The 19,016-nt window shown below is 43.0% G+C and overlaps 2 protein-coding genes and 1 non-coding gene across 3 annotated transcripts; 2 read left to right on the top strand and 1 right to left on the bottom strand.

Annotated features, from left to right (window-relative positions):
• Positions 1-5,856: 5,856 nt before the first annotated feature.
• Positions 5,857-6,474, bottom strand: LOC126697889 (uncharacterized). The gene has a single exon (XM_050395035.1). It carries the CDS (start codon positions 6,472-6,474, stop codon positions 5,857-5,859), a length of 618 nt encoding a protein of 205 aa, XP_050250992.1.
• Positions 6,475-12,162: 5,688 nt separating this feature from the next.
• Positions 12,163-14,377, top strand: LOC126713432 (late embryogenesis abundant protein At1g64065-like). The gene has a single exon (XM_050413186.1). The coding sequence runs from the start codon at positions 12,303-12,305 to the stop codon at positions 12,882-12,884; it is 582 nt and encodes a 193-aa protein (XP_050269143.1). The 5' UTR covers positions 12,163-12,302; the 3' UTR covers positions 12,885-14,377.
• A 2,963-nt stretch (positions 14,378-17,340) lies between these two features.
• LOC126716243 (small nucleolar RNA snoR20a) lies at positions 17,341-17,436 on the top strand. The gene has a single exon (XR_007652056.1). It is a non-coding gene; the product is annotated as a small nucleolar RNA snoR20a (small nucleolar RNA).
• The last annotated feature ends 1,580 nt before the right edge of the window (positions 17,437-19,016 follow it).

The following is a 19,016-nucleotide window of genomic DNA, read 5'->3' as shown; positions in this document are numbered from 1 at the left end:
GGTCGGCGGTTCACTGCCTCGGACGAGCTAGCTCCCTTGCGAGACGAGTCCGCAGAACGGGTATCTCAGCGCCTTAGAGAGATAGCCCACGAAGCCATACAGCAAGGAGACTAAGCCCAAGAGCAGCCCAATCCCGAGAATCCACCCGTCGAGCCTCAACAGCAAGTGATAGAAGCGGCTGCCTTGCTAGCTGAAGCTATCCAACCCGGTGCAAGGATGGTGTCTAGGAGAGTCATGACCATCGACCGGTTTGTGCCCGGTGCCCGGCAGCCCAATCAGCCCCCGCCTGCGCAGGGTTGGGGTCAAGTGTCTCAGCCTCTACCCCCTTCGCAGTCCGGACGGGCCCGTAAGAAGCAGAAAGTGTCCGATCAACCTTCCACAGGTTCGGGGGATGCCGCAGTCCAGACTCCTCCCCAACCAGCAGGAGGAATTGTTATCCGTGAGCCACCGACCCAAGCTGGCACAGGGGTTGCGTCCTCCTTTCAGGTGGCTCCAGCATGGAAGCCAAAGTTTCTGTTGGACGGCAAACCACTGCCCTCAACCGCATGTGTTCGGATGTGGGAGAAGGGAGAGGGCGGCCGTATTGCCCAAACTTTGGCCGAAGGTCTCCTTCTTCCCGAGGACGTGCATGCCTTTGAGGAGGGATCCGAGGAGTCTGTGGGGCGCCGGTTAGAGTGGCACGCCATTGCGGTAATTACTTAGCTTCTTCGTTTTCTTTCCATGTATCTTTTTCTGCCTCTTTATTAATTTTTGGGTTTGCCAGGCTGCTCAACTGGCTCACATAGTAGCCAGCCGGACACGGGATCTGGCCGAGGAAGTAGAGCGCGAGAAGGGTGCGCGGGAGTCGGTGGCCAAAACAGCGAAGGAGAAGCTTAAAGCTGCCGAGTCTGCCGAGAAAAAGGCTGCTGCTGTTGAGAAGAACCGGGCATTGGCCGAGAAGAGGTGTGTGGAGATCCTGGCGAAGCAGAATGAGACGGAGGTCAAGTTAGCCGAAGCCATCAGCCTTAATACTGCCAACGCCGATGAGATAGCCGACCTCAGGGCAGCCTTGGAGGCCGCGGAGCAAAAGTGGTACAACGAGGGCTTCGCTGATGCCGAAAATTCAGCAGAGCCGGTAGTGGCTCGGGCTCGACATATGGGTTTTGAGGCCGGGTGGTTCGCCGCTCTCCAAACAATGGGAGCTCCTGAAGATTCGCATCTGAGGGACCCCGGCCAAATTCCGTTTTCGAGCCCTGTCCCTGCCGTCCAGGAAGCCTCGGCCGCTACTGACGAGGAGGAAACGGCCAGTATGAGGGAGCTGGTTGAACAAATTGATGCTCACGCTGAGCCCGAGGAAGTGGAAGTCACCAGCATCCCGACTGTGCAGGAGCTTCTTGGTGAAGACCCGCCCTTCCCCCTGACCGTCCAAGCAGAAGTGACTGATCCTGCCCGACCTTCCAATTGATTTCCTTTATAGCTTTTTTGTATTTTTACTTTGTTTTTATCAATTTCCTAATTTCAAAGGTTTATTTGCCTAATGCACCGGGATGTGGTGCATGAACAATTACTTTTATCTATTTGACAAGTAACATGCTTTCCGTTTGACTTTTATTTTAATTAGTTGCATGAATTTTTGTCAATTGGTTTGTTTCACGGGAATTATGCCAGTGCTTTGGGTCATTTAGCTTAACTGAGAGTCATGCTTTTGTCCTTTGTGTTTTTAGTTATAAGGTCTAAACCCGTTCGTTGGTTCTAATCGAGCCAAGTACCAGGTCTTTGTCCTTAAAGATTTTAGCTGTAAGGTTTCCACCTGCTCGGCGACTTTGACCGAGTCTAGTGTCAGGCTTCTGACCTTAGAGATTTATTTGTAAGGTTTCTACCTGCTCGGCGAATATGATCGAGCCGAGGGTCAGGTTTCTGTCCTTAGAGATTATTTGTAAGGTTTCCACCTGCTTGGCGAATATGATCGAGCCGAGGGTCAGGTTTCTGTCCTTAGAGATTATTTGTAAGGTTTCCACCTGCTCGGCGAATATGATCGAGCCGAGGGTCAGGTTTCTGTCCTTAGAGATTATTTGTAAGGTTTCCACCTGCTCAGCGAATATGATCGAGCCGAGGGTCAGGTTTCTGTCCTTAGAGATTATTTGTAAGGTTTCCACCTGCTCGACGAATATGATCGAGCCGAGGGTTAGGTTTCTGTCCTTAGAGATATTATTTGTAATTCTCTTGGTACATAGTCGCGAAAACGGCATATACAAATAAGTTCATCATAATCTTGATTTTAACGAAATACAAGTTGTGGCTTACACGGGTAATTATGCGTAGAATTTCTTTAAGTTGTTGGCGTTCCATGGCCGGGGAAGCGACCTCTCGTCGAGGTCTTCCGAGTAGTAGGCCACTGCACCCGCAATGGCTGTAACTCTGTATGGCCCCTCCCAGGTCTGAGCAAGCTTCCCTGCAGCTATATCTCGCATGTTTCCCACAACCTTCCTAAGTACTGGCTCCCCGGCGCTGAATTCCCTCCCCCTTACATTTCGGTTGTATCTTTGAGCCAGTTTCTGCTGATACTCGGCGAGCCGTATGGACGCGGCCTCTCTGCATTCTTCTAACCAATCCAAACGCTCCATCATCAGGTCGGCGTTCTGGACGAGGTCAAACCCGGCGATCCTTGTGCTGCATAAACTCACCTCGGTCGGTATCACCGCTTCCGCTCCGTACGTCAGAGAAAATGGGGTTTCCCCCGTGGATCTCCTGGGGGTCGTGCGGTAAGCCCACAATACACTGGGTAGTTCATCTGCCCATCTTCCTTTCGCCCCGTCCAACCTCCTCTTGAGCCCATTCAGAATAGTCTTGTTTACTGCCTCAGCTTGACCGTTGCTTTGTGGGTAAGCCGGGGTTGAATATTTGTTCCTGATGCCGAGTTCGCTGCAGAAGGCCCGAAAGGCTTTGCTGTCGAATTGTAGCCCGTTGTCCGTTACTAGCGCATCTGGCACCCCAAACCTTGTAATAATGTTTTTCCATACGAACTTTTTCACGTCAGTATCCCGGATATTGGCCAGGGCCTCGGCTTCCGCCCACTTCGTGATGTAATCTACTGCCACCAATACAAAACGGCGGTTCCCCATTGCTCGGGGGAACGGTCCGAGAATGTCAAACCCCCACTGTGCGAACGACCAGGGGCTGCTAACAGGATTCAGACGCCCTGCAGGCTGATGGATTAGAGGGGCGTGCTTTTGACACTGTTCGCAGCTCCGAACATATTCAGCGGCATTCTTTTGCATCTGAGGCCACCAAAACCCTTGGGTCATCACTCTGTGTGCCAAAGATCGTCCCCTAACGTGTCCGCCACACACCCCCTCATGCAGCTCAGCCAGAAGCTCCCTGACTTTCTCGAGATGCAAGCACAAAAGGTAAGGGCCAGTAAAGGACCTTCGGTACAATTTGCGGTCCGAGGACAACCAGTACTGGGGAGCAACTCGACGAATCTTCTTGGCCTCTTCCTCATCCTCCGGAACTATATCCTCGGCAAGAAAATCTATGATCGGCTTCATCCAACATGGATTAGTCACTGCTGCCTGCGCAACCTCTACTCTGGCTTGGCCGGTGACACTCTTCACACTGATACTTGGCTCCCTTATAAGTTCTATTGTGACTAACCGAGGTGTGTCCTCCGTAGCCGATGAGGCTAACGTGGCAAGGGAATTGGCGTGATTATTTTGCGATCGAGCTACCTGGGATACTTTTACTGTTCTGAATTTGCTGATGATCTGCTTGGCCATACTCAGATAAGCCTTCATTCGAGAGTCCCGAGCCTCGAAGTCTCCTGTGATCTGATACACAACCAGCCTAGAGTCCGAGTAAACTTCTACATCTTTTGCACCTAGATGCAATACGGCCCTCAAGCCGGCCAGTAGGGCCTCATACTCGGCTTCATTGTTTGAGGCTTTGAATCCCAACCTGAAGGAGTGTTCCAATCGTATGCCCTCAGGGGTAATTATGACAATGCCAGCTCCGGCCCTCATAGCATTTGAGGCGCTATCCACAAATACCCTCCACGGGCGAATTTCTGCACTACAGATTACTTTGCCATCGTTCTTAGGTGTGAATTCTGCGATGAAATCTGCGAGGACTTGTCCCTTCACCGAGCTCCTAGGTCGGTATCTTATGTCAAACGATCCCAACCGAGTCCCCCATTTGGCAATTCGGCCCGTGAAGTCCGATCTCTTCAACAGTGACTGTAAAGGATACTCGGTGAGAACGAACACCGTGTGAGCTTGGAAGTAATGTGGCAACTTCCTCGTGGCGTGCACCAGGGCCAAAAATAACTTCTCCAGAGGCAAGTACCTTGTTTCAGCATCTACCAAGGTTTTGCTTACGTAATACACTGGCATTTGTACTCCTTGGTTCCTTAGCAACACAGCACTTACGGCATGCTCGGTAACTGAGAGGTACATAAACAAATCCTCTCCAGGCTCCGAGGCCGTCAACCTCAGCGCCTTTGCCAAGTATTCCTTCAGCTCTCGAAAAGCCTCGTCACATCTTTCGTCCCATCGAAACCCCTTCCACTTCTTCAGAAATTGATAGAATGGCCGGCAGCAATCGGCAAACTTGGAGATGAATCGGTTCAGGGCGGCTAACATTCCAGTGAGCACTTGCACCTCCTTAGGATTGCTCGGTGGTTTGAGGCGATTAACGGCCTCTATTTGGTTGAGATTAGTCTCTATTCCCCGAGTGGAGATCAGATAACCCAGGAACTTGCCAGCCCCCACTCCGAAAGTGCACTTTTCGGCATTCAGGCGCAATTTGTGCCGTCGTAGTATCTCGAATGCTCCCCGAAGATCTTCAGTATGCTGCGACTCTTTTCTGCTTTTTACCACCATGTCGTCGATATAAACTTCAACTGTGCATCCTATTTTTTCTCGGAACATCCTTGTCATCATACGCTAGTAGGTGGCCCCGGCATTCTTTAATCCAAACGGCATATTAATGCTGTCTTTTCTCGATCCTCGGGCGCCAAGGCAATCTGGTGGTAGCCTTGGAAGGCGTCCAGGAAGCTCATCCTCGGGTGCCCGTACGTGGCATCTACCAGCTGATCAATCTTGGGCATTGGGAATGGGTCCTTGGGACACGCTCTGTTCAAATCTGTGAAGTCTACACAAACCCTCCATTTACCGTTCTTCTTCTTCACTACGACAGTGTTTGCTAGCCATCTCGGGAAGAATATTTCTTTTATGACCCCGGCTTCCTTCAGCCGCTGGACCTCCAGGTTTACTGCATTGACGTGCTCTTTTGATGCTCTTCTTGGTTTCTGCTTCTTCGGGGGAAATGATGGGTCCACGTTGAGCCTGTGGACAATGAACTCGGGGTCTACTCCGGGCACTTCGTACGGGTTCCATGCAAAAACATCTACATTCTGCAAAAGGAACAACAACATCTCTACCCTTTCCCGGTCATTCATGCTTGTGCCTATTTGAAAATACTTGTCAGTATCTGGAAGAATCCTAACTTTCAGTACCTCTTCGGCCACGTCCACCCCCGCTTCCCCTCGGGGCCTCTGTAATTGCTATGAATCTTCTTTATCGGCCCGCTCAGCTTGTCCGGGTTGTTCACTTTTCCATGTGGCCGCGGTGATAAGGCACTGTCTCGCCACTTGTTGGTCCCCCCTTACCTCGGCAATTCCATACTCGGTTGGAAATTTTACTTTTACGTGGAAGGTGGACGGGACAGCCTCCATGGCGTGAATCCACGGCCTCCCCAGGATTGCGGTGTACGGCGAGAATGATCGGACTACTATGAAGGTAACTATAACTCCCTTTCCTTCCATATTCACTGGGAGAGAGATTTGACCTTCGGGAATTACGACTCTCCCGTCAAATGAGACTAGCGGCGTGTCATAACTCCGAGCCCTTCGAAGAGGTCTGGGTACATGACGTCTGCCCCGCTCCCTTGATCAATCATTACCCTCTTCACCAGGAACCCGCCTATCTGGGCCGTGACCACCAAAGTGTCGTCATGGGGTTGGACTGTTCCTTCCAAATCGTCTTCCCCGAACGAGATTTTAAGCCGTCCAACTTTCTTTTTCTTCTCGGCTGGCCCTCCCCCCGTGCAAGCCACTGTCAATACCCTTTTTGTTGCTACCGTCCCTCTTGGTGCAGCATGGATGACTTCGATTACCCCCAGTGGAGGCGGGAGGGGGTTCCTTTTCTGTTGGACGCCCAGTCCGGCTTCTTGGTGAGCGGAGTCTGCAATGAAGTCTTTCAGGTACCCTGCCTTTACCAGCTGCCTGAGGTGATCCTTTAGTACTCGACACTGCACGGTGGTGTGTCCCTTGTCTCTGTGGTAGGTGCAGTACAGGTTTTGGTTCCTCCGAGATGGGTCGCCCCCCATTTTGTTTGGCCATGTGAAAAATGGCTCGTTCTTGATCCGCTCCAAGATTTTGTGCACGGGCTCCTTAAATGCCACATTTACCCCTTCAATTTGCACATCTGGTTCTTGCATTCTGAAGTCTCTCTTTGGTTTTGTCGGCAAAACACCTTGCCGAGATCTCCCAATTAATGGGGCTTTCCCCCTGCTCTGCAGCCGGTCGTCCTCCAGGCGTTTGTACTCCTCTATGCGCCTCATCAGTTGCCTCATATCCTCGGGGGGTCTTTTTGTCAACGACTCCCGTAACTCAGAGTCTTCGGGGAGCCCCATCCTGAAGGTGCTTGCCGCAATTTTCTCATTCCCTCCACCAATCTCGTTGTAGAGTTCCCAGTATTGGCTGGCATAACTCCGAAGGGTTTCCCCGACCCTCATCTTCATGGAAAGTAGTGCGTCAACCGGCTGTTGCACTCTGCTACATGTCACAAATCTACTGCCGAATTCTTGTATCAGCTCGGCAAAGCTGTGTATGGAGCCTTTCCGTAACCCATTGAACCATCTCAGGGCCGTTGAACCGAGGCTAGAGGGGAACACTTTACACATCAATGCATCATTGTGCGCATGCAAAAACATCATGTGGATGTAATGACTGACATGCTCCACGGCGTCTGTCCTCCCCTCATAGGAATTGAATGGCGGTCGCGTGAATCTGCTCGGCATGGGGGCCCGTTCAATCTCATCGGAGAATGGAGATCGGGCTGCCATCCGCAAGGCTCTGCTCATGGCGTCCATCGCGGCATTGTGGTGCTGCCGCTCCTCCGGCGACTCTGATCCTCGGTCATCATATCCATGCGATCGGGAACGGTCTCGTTGATGACGTGCCTCCCGGGAGTGCCGATGTGACTCTTGAGAGCGTGATCGATCTCGGTATTGTTGCGTACCAGATCGGCTGGAGCCCTCCTCGCCCCGATTTCTCCTTTGTTGGGGGTTGCGGTTCCTTTCGTGGCGCCGATCCCTTGCTTCCAGCTCTAAATCCATTACCAACCTGCGTAACCGCTCCAGCTCTCGGTCTCTATCATCATATTGCCGATGCGCCGAGATGCCTGAAATCGTCCGGTGTGTCTGGGCCGATCCTTCTCCCAATCAGGACCTTTCCTCTCCTCTTGGATGCTCCCTATCCTCCTGCCGTTTCTGCCTTCTCTGCCTCCACGTCAATCCCCGAGAAGATCCTATAGAACTGCTCGGAGCACGCCCTCCTGAACGCTCTTCAGACATCTCCCTTGTTTGAGTCTCAATCGAACCACAGCTTCGTAGGAGAGCCCCACGGTGGGCGCCAATTGTAAGAACCAAGTACGAGACTTCTGGGCCTTAAATTACTTGGGCTCACAATTTATTTGTAGTGGGTTTGAGGATTTCCTACTTTGGGTTGTTCTCGGCAAAGAGACTCAAAGCCACACTCAGTTTATTCTTTCTCACTTGATGGTTTTCTCTCGATTTTTCTGAACCCCTTCTTCTCCCTAATTTCTTCTATTTATAGCCAAGGTTAGTGGGGAGATTATGATTACAGCCACCGTTAGTGCTACCTAGGGTCCAATATTATCTGGTTAAAGTGGATGTTTAGGTGAGAGGGCGGTGCAGCATTTATGACCTTGGAACTTGGTTCCTGCTTGATGGATTATGTTCGGCAACTCAGTTTCCCATGCATCTCATGAGTTTCCCGTGTATATCATGACTTTCTCGGACACGGCCAATTCGCTTGCCCAGGAAAGTTAAACCGACCGTCTGTTGGAACTCAGACCCCAAAACTTGTTTTCACGTTAAGGCAGTTTCAAGAAGGGCGTAGGGCAATTGGACCTTTCCGCTGGGCCTGCATCCAGAACCGGTGAGGGCCTGGGCCCAGGACCTGTATGGGCTTGGGCTTAATGCCGGTATGGGCTTTGGGGTCTCGGTGCCGTACAGATGCAATAAAGAAGTTGTTATACATTCTCTAAACCCTGCATATTATAATCTATTGTAAATTGGAAAGAGATGTATTCTCCTAGAGATTGAAGATATGATGAGAGGGAAAACTATTATCAAATTTGATGGAAATGAAAAAGAATATCATATCATTCTTAGGTAAAACTAAAACATACAGTTTTTTGGATAGAAATTTCATGGTGTGAGCCTAAGAAGGGACAACTTGAATATGAAGAAAATAGTCCTCTTGCTAATGCTAATTAGCCAAGAAGGTCATATCATCATATTTTAAATAACCCCTCCTTAGTCCTAACAAATCCAATTCTTAAGGCCTTTGTGCACAATAAAGCATTTTGAACTCTAAATGTAGGTTGTAGCTTCACCTCAAGTGAGAACTTGAGTTTAATATTGATCTTCAATAGCTTCTTTTCTTTAATTATTGTCATATTATGTAATTTATTTTTCTGTTTTTTATCTTAATTTCATAAAATAGAGTAGCCACTGGGAGAACCCATGGTCTTGAAGATACAGTGCAAAAATAGAAGAGAGTATATTATACCTTTTTTGTACAATGCATATGAAAATTTGAGTAAGCATTGAGTATATATGTCCACTTATTAAACCTGAAAAATGGACATTGTACAAAATCAAATTGTGGAAAAAGAACAAAAAACTAATGTAATTCATCAAACAATTTGCATTTTCTTTTGATTTACATAGAGGGTTTGAATCAACAACAAATTCGAACCAAAAACCTTGTAGATGATGGGAATAAAGTTGAGAATAATAATGTGTTAAGAGATTTATAAATTGGATTAATTGAGCAAACAAATTCCAAAAAGAAATTTTAAAAAGAAAAGAGAAGAACATATTAGAATCTGTGCAGGGAAGACTTCCTGTTGCAGGCTTTTGTGAGAAGAGACCAATGTTTCTTGAAAACCAAAAAAGAAAGAAATTCTGAAATAAAGAAAACATGGAAAACATATAGGGTTTCAAAATGAAGCACAAGAATGCTTTCATTTTGTTCCATTAACAAAGTAGTAAACTAATCGGAAAAGCCATTCTGAAGCTTCCATAGACATAAAACCATATTTATTAATTCAATTGACATCTGTAAGGTACAAAGTATATGTTCTTAGATGAATTAATTAGTATCAATATGCTATTAATAGTTCCCAAAACCATTCTTTGTTCTTAAAGGGAACAAATATGACAAAGAAATTGGACTTGAATAAAACAAGACACAAAATTTTTAAAAATCAATTAAATCTCTGAATCAATTTCAATGCTTAATTACACATCATTAAAACTATCAAAGTTCATAGTTTAATGCATAACTTAATAGGAGATTAGGAGAAAGAGAAACAATAAAATTTGATAAAACAATACCTGCAGTTGTGTTAAGACGTATATCATTGACATGCAAACGTAAAATCTCTTTCAAATCTGGTTTATTGATTTTTTTAACATTCGAATGGCAGATGAAGGAAGTTTAAAATTATGTCCTTGAAAATTGCAGGCCATACAGGGGGCGAGAGTGCAAGGGACAACAAAGATAATTGGCATTGATACAAATGAGAGAAAAAAAAACCAAGGGAACAGCTTTTGGAATGACTGATTTTATAAACCCTAATGATAATAATAAATATATTTCCCAGCTAATCAAAGAGTTAACAGGTGGATTGGGTGTGGATATTGCTTTGAGTGCATTGGGGTTCCTCCCTTGATCAATGAAGCCTTCCAAGCCACAAAAATGGCTCGTATCTAAATTCAAATTTACATGTTCCACTAACTCGTGCTAAGCTAAATCAGATGTGCTAAAAAACCTAGAAAGCAAAATAAAGCAAAACTTTTTTTTTTTTGATAGGTATCAAAATAAAGCAAATCTTGAAGGTAAAGCAAAACCTATAGGATTGTTGTCAGATTTTGACGGTTGGGATTCAATACTATCACTTTCTTACAAAACCTGTAGAGTTTGATTTTATATGAGTGTTTCCTTGACTTCAACAAAAAAGAATAGAGAGAAAAAGGGGTTAGGAATTGAAATCCCTAAATTGACAGAAAAACCTAATTAAAAACGAAATCTTTAAATTGACAGAAAAACCTAATTGAAGACAATAGGAAAAGAGATTATTCATAGATTAATACAGAGATACCGAGAGAGAATGCTCTAATATGGGGGTCGGGTCGGAGATTGAAAACATAGGCTCCCGTGGTCATGCCCTTGCAAGCTTTCTGTGAAATAGCTTGGATCTGTGTTTGAGAGAGTGTAGAGGTTCTGTGTTTGGTAAGTAATGTTGAAAAGAGAGGTGTTGGCTTTGGTTTTGTTGAAAGGAGAGGTTCTATCCTTGCACTATTGCTTTAGTTTTAGAATTATATCGGGTTTGCTTCAAAGAACTAAGGGTGAGAGAGAAGGGAAGAGTATTTGGTTTGACAAAGGAGAGTATATATATTAAAAAAAAAATCAAATTAAAAAATTTAAAAAAACGATGACATGGAAAATTGTGGAGAGGTTTAAGGCTTCGGTTTTATATATATATATATATATCGGTTTTATATATATATATATATATATTGATAAAATAGAATAATTTAATATAAAATAAAATAACCTAAGTATGCGTTTGGGTTAGGATAAAAAATGAAAATTATTTAACTATTTAGTTAATTTTTGCTACTATTTATAGATCTCACTGCACTTTTTAACACTATTTATGAGTTCTACTATACGATTTTAACTAATTTTTATTTTTATCTACAATACTTTCAGCAATAATTTTTCAATTTCAGCAAATTAAGCGGAATCCAAACATACCCTAAGTTACTAGTACAAGCAAGTCGCAAACAATTAGATGCTTTTAATCAAAGAAAAGAAGGTGTTGGAAACCGCTAGAGTGTAAAAGTAAAACATATAACACAAACACATAGAAGAGATACCAACGGAGCCCAGTGGAGGCTAGATTTGCATCCTCATTTGCAGATTTCCAAGTATTGACTGGAGCTCATTGGATGGCAAGGACCAGCGGCAGAATTGAGCTAACGACAAGAGGCGGCGGTGTAAGGTTTTTTTTTTTTTTTTTTTTTTTTTTAGTAAACAGCAGCTATGAGAGGTATATAAGGATTTTCTTGTGTATTTGGATTTTGGAGGAGTGTTGGTTTACAGTGAATAGAGTCCTAATTTTGAAGGGTCAAATGCATATTTTTTTGGAATTTTTTTCCAAATTTGTTATGAGTGTTTTCTAAATTAAACCAGTTTTAAAAGTTGAAATTTGGGAAGGGTCATGCTAACAAATGCCCTTAGGGCACTCTTTAATAATCCATTTCAAGAAAGTTTTGATACCACTTTTATGGGAAATGAAAAAAACTATCAAAATATTAATTATTTTTTTTTTCATTTTCCATAAAAACTTTCTTTAAATAGATTATTAACTAGCGTCCCAAGAGCACACGTTAGCATTTTCCTTTTAGGAATAATAAATTAATAATCTAGTATTTATTTCCTAAAATATCTTGGGGGGCAGGAAGTCAATTTTTTTGTAAAATTTTGGATTATTTATCATTTTTTTCCACTGTTAATGGAAATTTTCCAAAAATTGGAGCGGCCATAGCCCCCCTAGCCCCCTCCCTAGCTCCACCCCTCGTCGTACACCAAAAATCCCATTAGTGACCTCAAAGTCTACGAATACCTCTAGAAGCGTAACAAGTCTTTGCTTTCAATACAAAATTCATTCATCTTGTTCCTGAAGGGAGAGACCATCTAGAGAAGTCAACAATCCCACGCTGAGACACGTTTCCTGAATAAATATATCTTTAACTTAGTCAGATTTTCCAGGAAGCTCTTGTTGAATTATTAATCACTCATCAGAGATCAGACATATATAAAAAGTACCTATTTGCTGCCATTTCCATAAACCACTCCAAGCATCCTAACGTTCTCCTTTTACACAAAGAACTGGCACAAAGAAACAGAAAAGAACATTTGTATTCACAAGTCGCAGAGCAGAAAAATGGCAGAGAAAATGAACCAGCAGGAGTACCCATTGGCACCAGCAACTAGGCAGTCCAGAAGTGATGAAGAGTCTGGCACTTTAAGATCAGAGGAGCTCAAGCGAAAGAAAAGGATCAAGTTGGCCATATATATTGCTGCTTTTGCTGTGTTTCAGACCATTGTCATCTTGGTGTTTGCACTCACTGTGATGCGTGTTAAGACCCCTAAGGTCAGATTGGGCACTGATGTCACGTTCCAGAACTTCAGCGCTGGTACCCAAGCATCACCTTCCTTTGACTTGAGCTTCACAACCCAAGTTGGAGTTAAGAACACAAACTTTGGTCCCTACAAATTTGATAGCACCATTGCCACGTTCATGTACCAGGGTGTGACAGTGGGGCAAGTCACTATTCCTAAGGGTAAAGCTGGGCTGCGTTCGACCAAAAAAGTTGGTGTCATAGTTAATGTGGATTCAAATACCCTGTCAAGCACTGCTGGTCTTGGAAGTGAGTTAGGTGCTGGTGTATTAACTCTGAACAGCCAGTCTTTTAAATATTTTTACCCAGTGCTTATCCTCAGTTTTTTGGACCTCCCAAGCTAGTTTGGCTAGTAGAGCCTAGTTGAAATCTTCACTTTTTCTAAGGCCAAGACCTCCCATGGACTTGGGTTTGCAAATAGAATCCCAGTTCTTCAGGATGCAGCAGCTGGAACCATTCTCCTTTGAACCCCACCAAAATTTCCTATTTAAAGCATCAAGCTTCTTTGTTGTTTCTTTTGGGAGCCTAAGAGAGGACATAACATATGATGGCATGGCTGAGGTAACTGTGCGAATTAGGGAGGTTCTAGCAGCCTGTGAGAGGATCTTAACTTCCCAACCTTGGTACTTCTTCTCCACTCTTTCCACCACCTCTTGAAATGTACCTTTCTTTGACCTTCCTATCAGCATTGGCAGCCCCAAATATTTTCCTTTTGACCCTTCAATTTTCAAACCCATACTCCCAGCTAGCAAATGTTTAGAATGCCAACTAGTTAGGTTTTTGCTGAAAACCATGGTAGATTTGTGGGTATTTATCTTCTGCCCTGACCAAGAAGAATAAGTGGATAAACATTCTTTAATGGACCTTATGTTCTCTTCATCTGCTCTCCCGAAAATGAACAAATCATCTGCAAATTGGAGATGAGATATTGGTTGGCATCCCTTAGCAAGCTTGATACCTTTTAGCTTTTTACTCTCTTCAGCTTTTTGCAAGAGTTTGGATAGCACTTCTGCTGCTACGATAAATAGGAATAGGGAAAGAGGGTCCCCTTGTCTTAGACCTCTTTGTGGTTGGAAGAATCCATATGGGGAGTCATTTATGAGTATAGAAAAAGAGGTAGTTGAAATACATTCTGAAACCCAATTTATCCATCTCTCATCAAATCCAAAATTTCTTAAGACATTGAGAATAAAAGGCCATTCCAGTCTATCATAAGCCTTTTCCATATCAAGTTTAATTGCCATCCACTTTTCCTTACCTTTTTTCTTTCTCATAGCATGAATGATTTCATGGGCTATTATGCTATTATCTTGTATTTTTCTACCTTGAATGAAGGCAGCTTGCCAGGGAGATATCATCTTATGGAGGAGTGGTCTCAATCTATTTGCTAAGAATTTTGAAATAATCTTATATAACACATTACAAAGCGAAATCGGCCTGAATTGGTTAACCATGGCAACCCCCTCATGCTTGGGGATTAGGGTGATAAAGGTATGATTTATTTCTCTTAACATACAACCACCTTGGAAGTAGCTTAAAACTGCATCCACAACATCACCACCTATCAAGTGCCAGTAGTGTTTGAAGAAAAGGGGGGACATTCCATTAGACCCAGGAGCTTTATGAGAATCCATCGAAAATACTGTTGTTTTGATCAGACCCATTGAAGGCATGGCTAGCAACATTTCATTATCTTCTGGGGTGATGCACCTTGGAATTAAATTACTTAGATCATAAGGAATATCTGGGGTTGAAGAAGAGAACAGGTTATTAAAGAAGGTTTGAAAGCATTGACCAATCTCCTCCCAACCTGAAATCCACTCTCCATTTTCTTTCTTCATAAAATCAATGGAATTTCTTCTTCGCCTTATCACTGTACTTAGATAGAAGAATCTTGTATTGAGATCAGAGCTTGTAAGTGATTTGATTCTGGATTTTTGACGCCATAATATTTCCTCCCTTCTCAACAATTCTTGGATTTCCATACACAAATTTGCTTCCTTTTCCAAGTTTTGTGGATTTGGGTCTAAGCATTCAATTTGGTCTAAATTTTTCCATGCCTCCTTGATTTTGGATTGTACATTGCCAAAGCAGGATCTATTCCATTGTTTTAGCTCTAGTTTAGCTTGTTTGATCTTCTTGCATAATCTAAACATTGGGGAACCAAGGACATTGAGCCTCCAAGCATTCTCCACCGCAAGATTACTTGCCTCCTCCTTGTCCATATTTCTTCAAATTTGAATGGTCTTGGTCTACTACCCTCTTCTCCTTCAGTGAAAAGAACAATTGGGATATGGTCAGAGGAATTTGAGGGAAAATGCTTCAGCAGCGCTCTTGGGAAAATTTCAGTCCACCTAGTATTAACTAGAGCTCTATCAAGTCTTTCTTTTATGTTGGCAAGGCCTGGGTGTTTGTTGGACCAAGTGTAAGGTGCCCTTACAAATTTTACATCAATTAAACTTGCAGAATCTACCAATCCTTTTAATCCCCCAGTAGAAGATGAAGAAATTGGTTTCCCACCTTTCTTATCACTTGGCCCCAACAAGTTGTTAAAATCTCCCATACACAGCCATGCCCCAGCAAATGACTCACCAACCTTTTGAAGATCTTCCAAAAAGGCTTGTTTCCCTACCTTGCACTTGGCCCATAAATCATTGACAATAGCCATGGTTCATTTATTGGATCCGAGAATACAAGGCCATTTATCATATTATCATTTGACATCACAATTTCCAAATCTACACCATTTTTCCATCCCAAAATGATGCCTCCTTTAATATCTCTTGGTTCAACACATTCTAACTTATAGAAACCCAATGAATAAAGGAGAGATTTGACTCTATTTGAAATAATTTTAACTTTAGACAAAAATAGAAAGTCAGGACATACCTTATTTACAATGGCTTTGAGAGATCTTTTCGACTCAGCTTGGGCAAGGCCACGACAATTCCATGCAAGGAGAATCATAGCTTGCTGAAGTTGATTCCCAGACAAAAGGGACGCCGACCCACTCATTGGTTGTGGATTTAGGGCTATTCCAGCAACCAAGACCCACAAAAGGCAGAACAACCCGCTGTACAGAGACAACAAACCAGACCCACGGAGGAGCAAAGATAGTCGCCTCCCTGAGCAAACTCACAAAATTTGGGTATGAATATGTGGGTATAAATACTCAGATTTGGGGATAGATTGATGGGAAAATTCAGGTTAAGTTGGAAAGGACCCACAATGAGAGTGAGGAGAGAAATTCCACACACTGGAGGTGGAGAAGAGCCACACAGAAGGTGGAGAAAAACCACATAGAGGTGGTAGAGAAAGACCACACAGAAGGTGGAGAGAAAACGAGTTGACTAGGGCTAGATAATCACTAGGTACCATCATGACTCAAGTATTAGGCTAGGTAATCATTGGTTCAACATGGTCCTATAATCCAATGTGGAATTGTGAATTACGTTAATTTTCCGATCAAGATAAGTTAAGATTTAAAATTTTTAGAATTTCCAAATAATCCAATAAATTCATGAAATCGATTATCCAAATTATTAAATAAAATATGCTCATAGTTTACAAGATGATAAATCACGCATTTCTCCTTTTATAAATAAATAAATAAATAAATATATATATATATATATATATTAACATATTGCATTTTTTATAAATGGATAAATAACAAGAACAATACAACATTATATTTTTTTAGAAGTCATGATATGAATGATGGTCCAATTTTTTTTTAACTATCAATTCCTCTAATGAAAAATTCGATGAAAGTGGAAGAGTGAAGAAGGAATTATGAAGGAGACTAATTTTGAGAATTTTGATGCAGTTCCCTCAAGTGAAACGATCACATGTGCAAATAACTCAAAGTACAGGCAAACATTCTATCTAATATGTTTTATGTGTATTGAAAAGTTAATTTGCTCAAGCAAAATTGCTGACAAATTAACTGTAATTTGCAAAATTATGTTAAAAAATTGGCCAAAATGATTGATTTCTATTCCTAAGTTTCATCAAAAGTGCCTTTTAAAGGTACACTTTCACTGGGATCTCTTAATAGTTACCTCAAGTGGACAACACAAAAGGCACGGCCAATCAAGTTATTAGGACCATCACCATATACCTTGGAACCTAGAAACGAGGTTCAAGCAATCAAGTCTATTAAGAATGATGTATATAACAAGATTTTACCTATCACAATTATCTAACAGTTGAAAAGATCCACTAAACCAAATTAAATGTCTTAAAATCTAATCCCATTTGCTTGGGGTCAAGGACAGGCTCCCATTTAGGAGTCCTGACAATAACACTAGAAATGACAAAGAATATAGCACTAAATCAAAATGTCTTAAGGCACCACTTTTTTTGATAAACCATCTTAAGGCACCACTTTAAACAATTTACATTTTGTGAGAATAAACAATTTCAGACTTATTGACCTAATTAAGGGGGATACTTGTACGGCTTTCTTGGTCCCTCATGTCATGCCTATCACAATATTGTTAAGTGTTAACATTACAATGCGATCATAAAAAAAAATAAATTGTTGAACTTTCTATGTTTACGCTATACAAAAATTATAAGAAATACTCCTAATCTTTATTTTAAATTATAATTAAACCTACAGTTCTACCCGTGATTTATTAACCTTCAGTCTGATCTTTATAACTATATTCAATCATATTTTTCTCTAGAAAAAAACTATATTCAATCATAATTAAGTAAGAATGATGTCATGGCAAGTTTTGAGACTATATTGTTATTATTATTTTTCACATTTGGCTCATGTTTATCGTTGAAGCCAATGATGAAGATCTTTAATGGTTGACTGACATGCAAGTTGATAATAAACTTGCTTCTGTGTCGAAATTCATGAACTAGGACGGTCTGAGAGGCTTTTATTTATTTATTTATTTATTATTATTATTGTTGAAGAGTATCATTTGATTTCCCACATGGTACCCAAGGAATATGGCGACAAAAAGCCTACGTTTTCCTCTAAGCTTAATAAAATAATCTCTTTTTTTTATATATATTAAAATATATACTATGCATTAGTAATAAAATACTCCTATAGAATGATGCCCCAAAACTTCAAAAGTCCTTTAGCAAAACGAATTACAGCATTTTCATTCAAAACAGTCTGCCAGTCTTCCCGAAACGAGAGGCTATCTAGATTCTACACGTCAAAAATCTCACGCTGACTCTGATCAGCCGCGTTTGATGGCTTCTCTAATAGTTACCACACACAGTGTTAGGAGCTTTGCAGGTTGCTGATGATGGCATGAGGAAGTGGAGTGTTTGGACAACATCAGGCCAGTCACATGGCTCAATGTTTTCTCAAGACACCAATGGCTCCTCATGCCTATCTAATGAAGCTCCTAAGTGCTCTTTGAGGGGGACAAGCCCAGTCCCCCTACTGGGATCAGTTTGATGAGCATGATGAGGGGCAGCATGTGGAGGCACCTTGCTCCACATGATGCCCCAAGGCCATGGCAGAGGAGGGCCATGGTGGGCAGCAACGGTTCGTTGATGATGGGCAGCAGCAGGTGGTGCTGACCCTATGTGGTAGTGCATGGCATGATGGCTTGGTTATTGGTTGCTTTGTATGTGGGCTTGGTGGCTTGTGTGCAAGGCAGTGCTGGGCTGCTGATGTTGATGATATGCTGTGCAAGACATTGGGCTGGTTGGTGCTGGCTGAATGTATGGACTGATGTGAGTGGGCTGATGGCAGTTACTTAGTGTGCTGTTGATGGACATGATATGTGGGCTGTGATGCTGATAAGGAAGGGCTTGGGTAGAGGGCCAAGGCTTCTAAAACGTGATGGGCATCACATGTAGGCTGCTGGAACATGGGCAGAAGACCCATGATGAGATGCTGAGTATTGGGCTGGCATGTGCTGTGTGTGCAGCAGCAGTTGGTGGCAGTTACCAACGTTTCCTAGCATTGTGGGTGCTTCAGACATGCAGTACAAAGGCTGGAAACGTGTAAGGCAGCAGCAGTGAAGGTGTCCTAAGTCAGACTACATGTGGCAGCAAGTCCAGAAAAAGGGGCAGTTACTTGGTAGTAACTGCCATGGCAGTTTATTCTGTATATTATCCTAGGCTGTTGGGGTTGTCAACAGCAGAGAGAGTGTATTGTTTTTCTTTGAGAAATTCGTGTGGATTCTCAGGCTTCCTTTGTACTTGATATTGAGTAATGAAGGTTGGGGTTGGTGCCCTGTAAATACTGTGTGTGCTGTGTGTGTGTGCATTCTCTTGATAATTCTATTCATAGTGTTCCTACAGTGTGTATGTGTGGTGTGTTGGCTGAGACTAAGTCAGTGGGCTTAGTGCCATCACAGGCAGAAAATTTGAAAGAAAAATTGGACCCTTTGACACACAGTAAGCTCTAGTTTCATTATTAATTCATTCCATCAGAAAAATTGTTCGAGCCTTGTATCAATATATAAGCACCCACTCTGCTTCCATTTGTA

This window comes from Quercus robur, chromosome 2 (genome assembly GCF_932294415.1).
Source record: "Quercus robur chromosome 2, dhQueRobu3.1, whole genome shotgun sequence".
NCBI lineage: Eukaryota > Viridiplantae > Streptophyta > Magnoliopsida > Fagales > Fagaceae > Quercus > Quercus robur.
The sequence above is the reverse complement of the archived record's forward strand: the minus strand, read 5'-3'. Positions and strand labels throughout refer to the sequence as shown.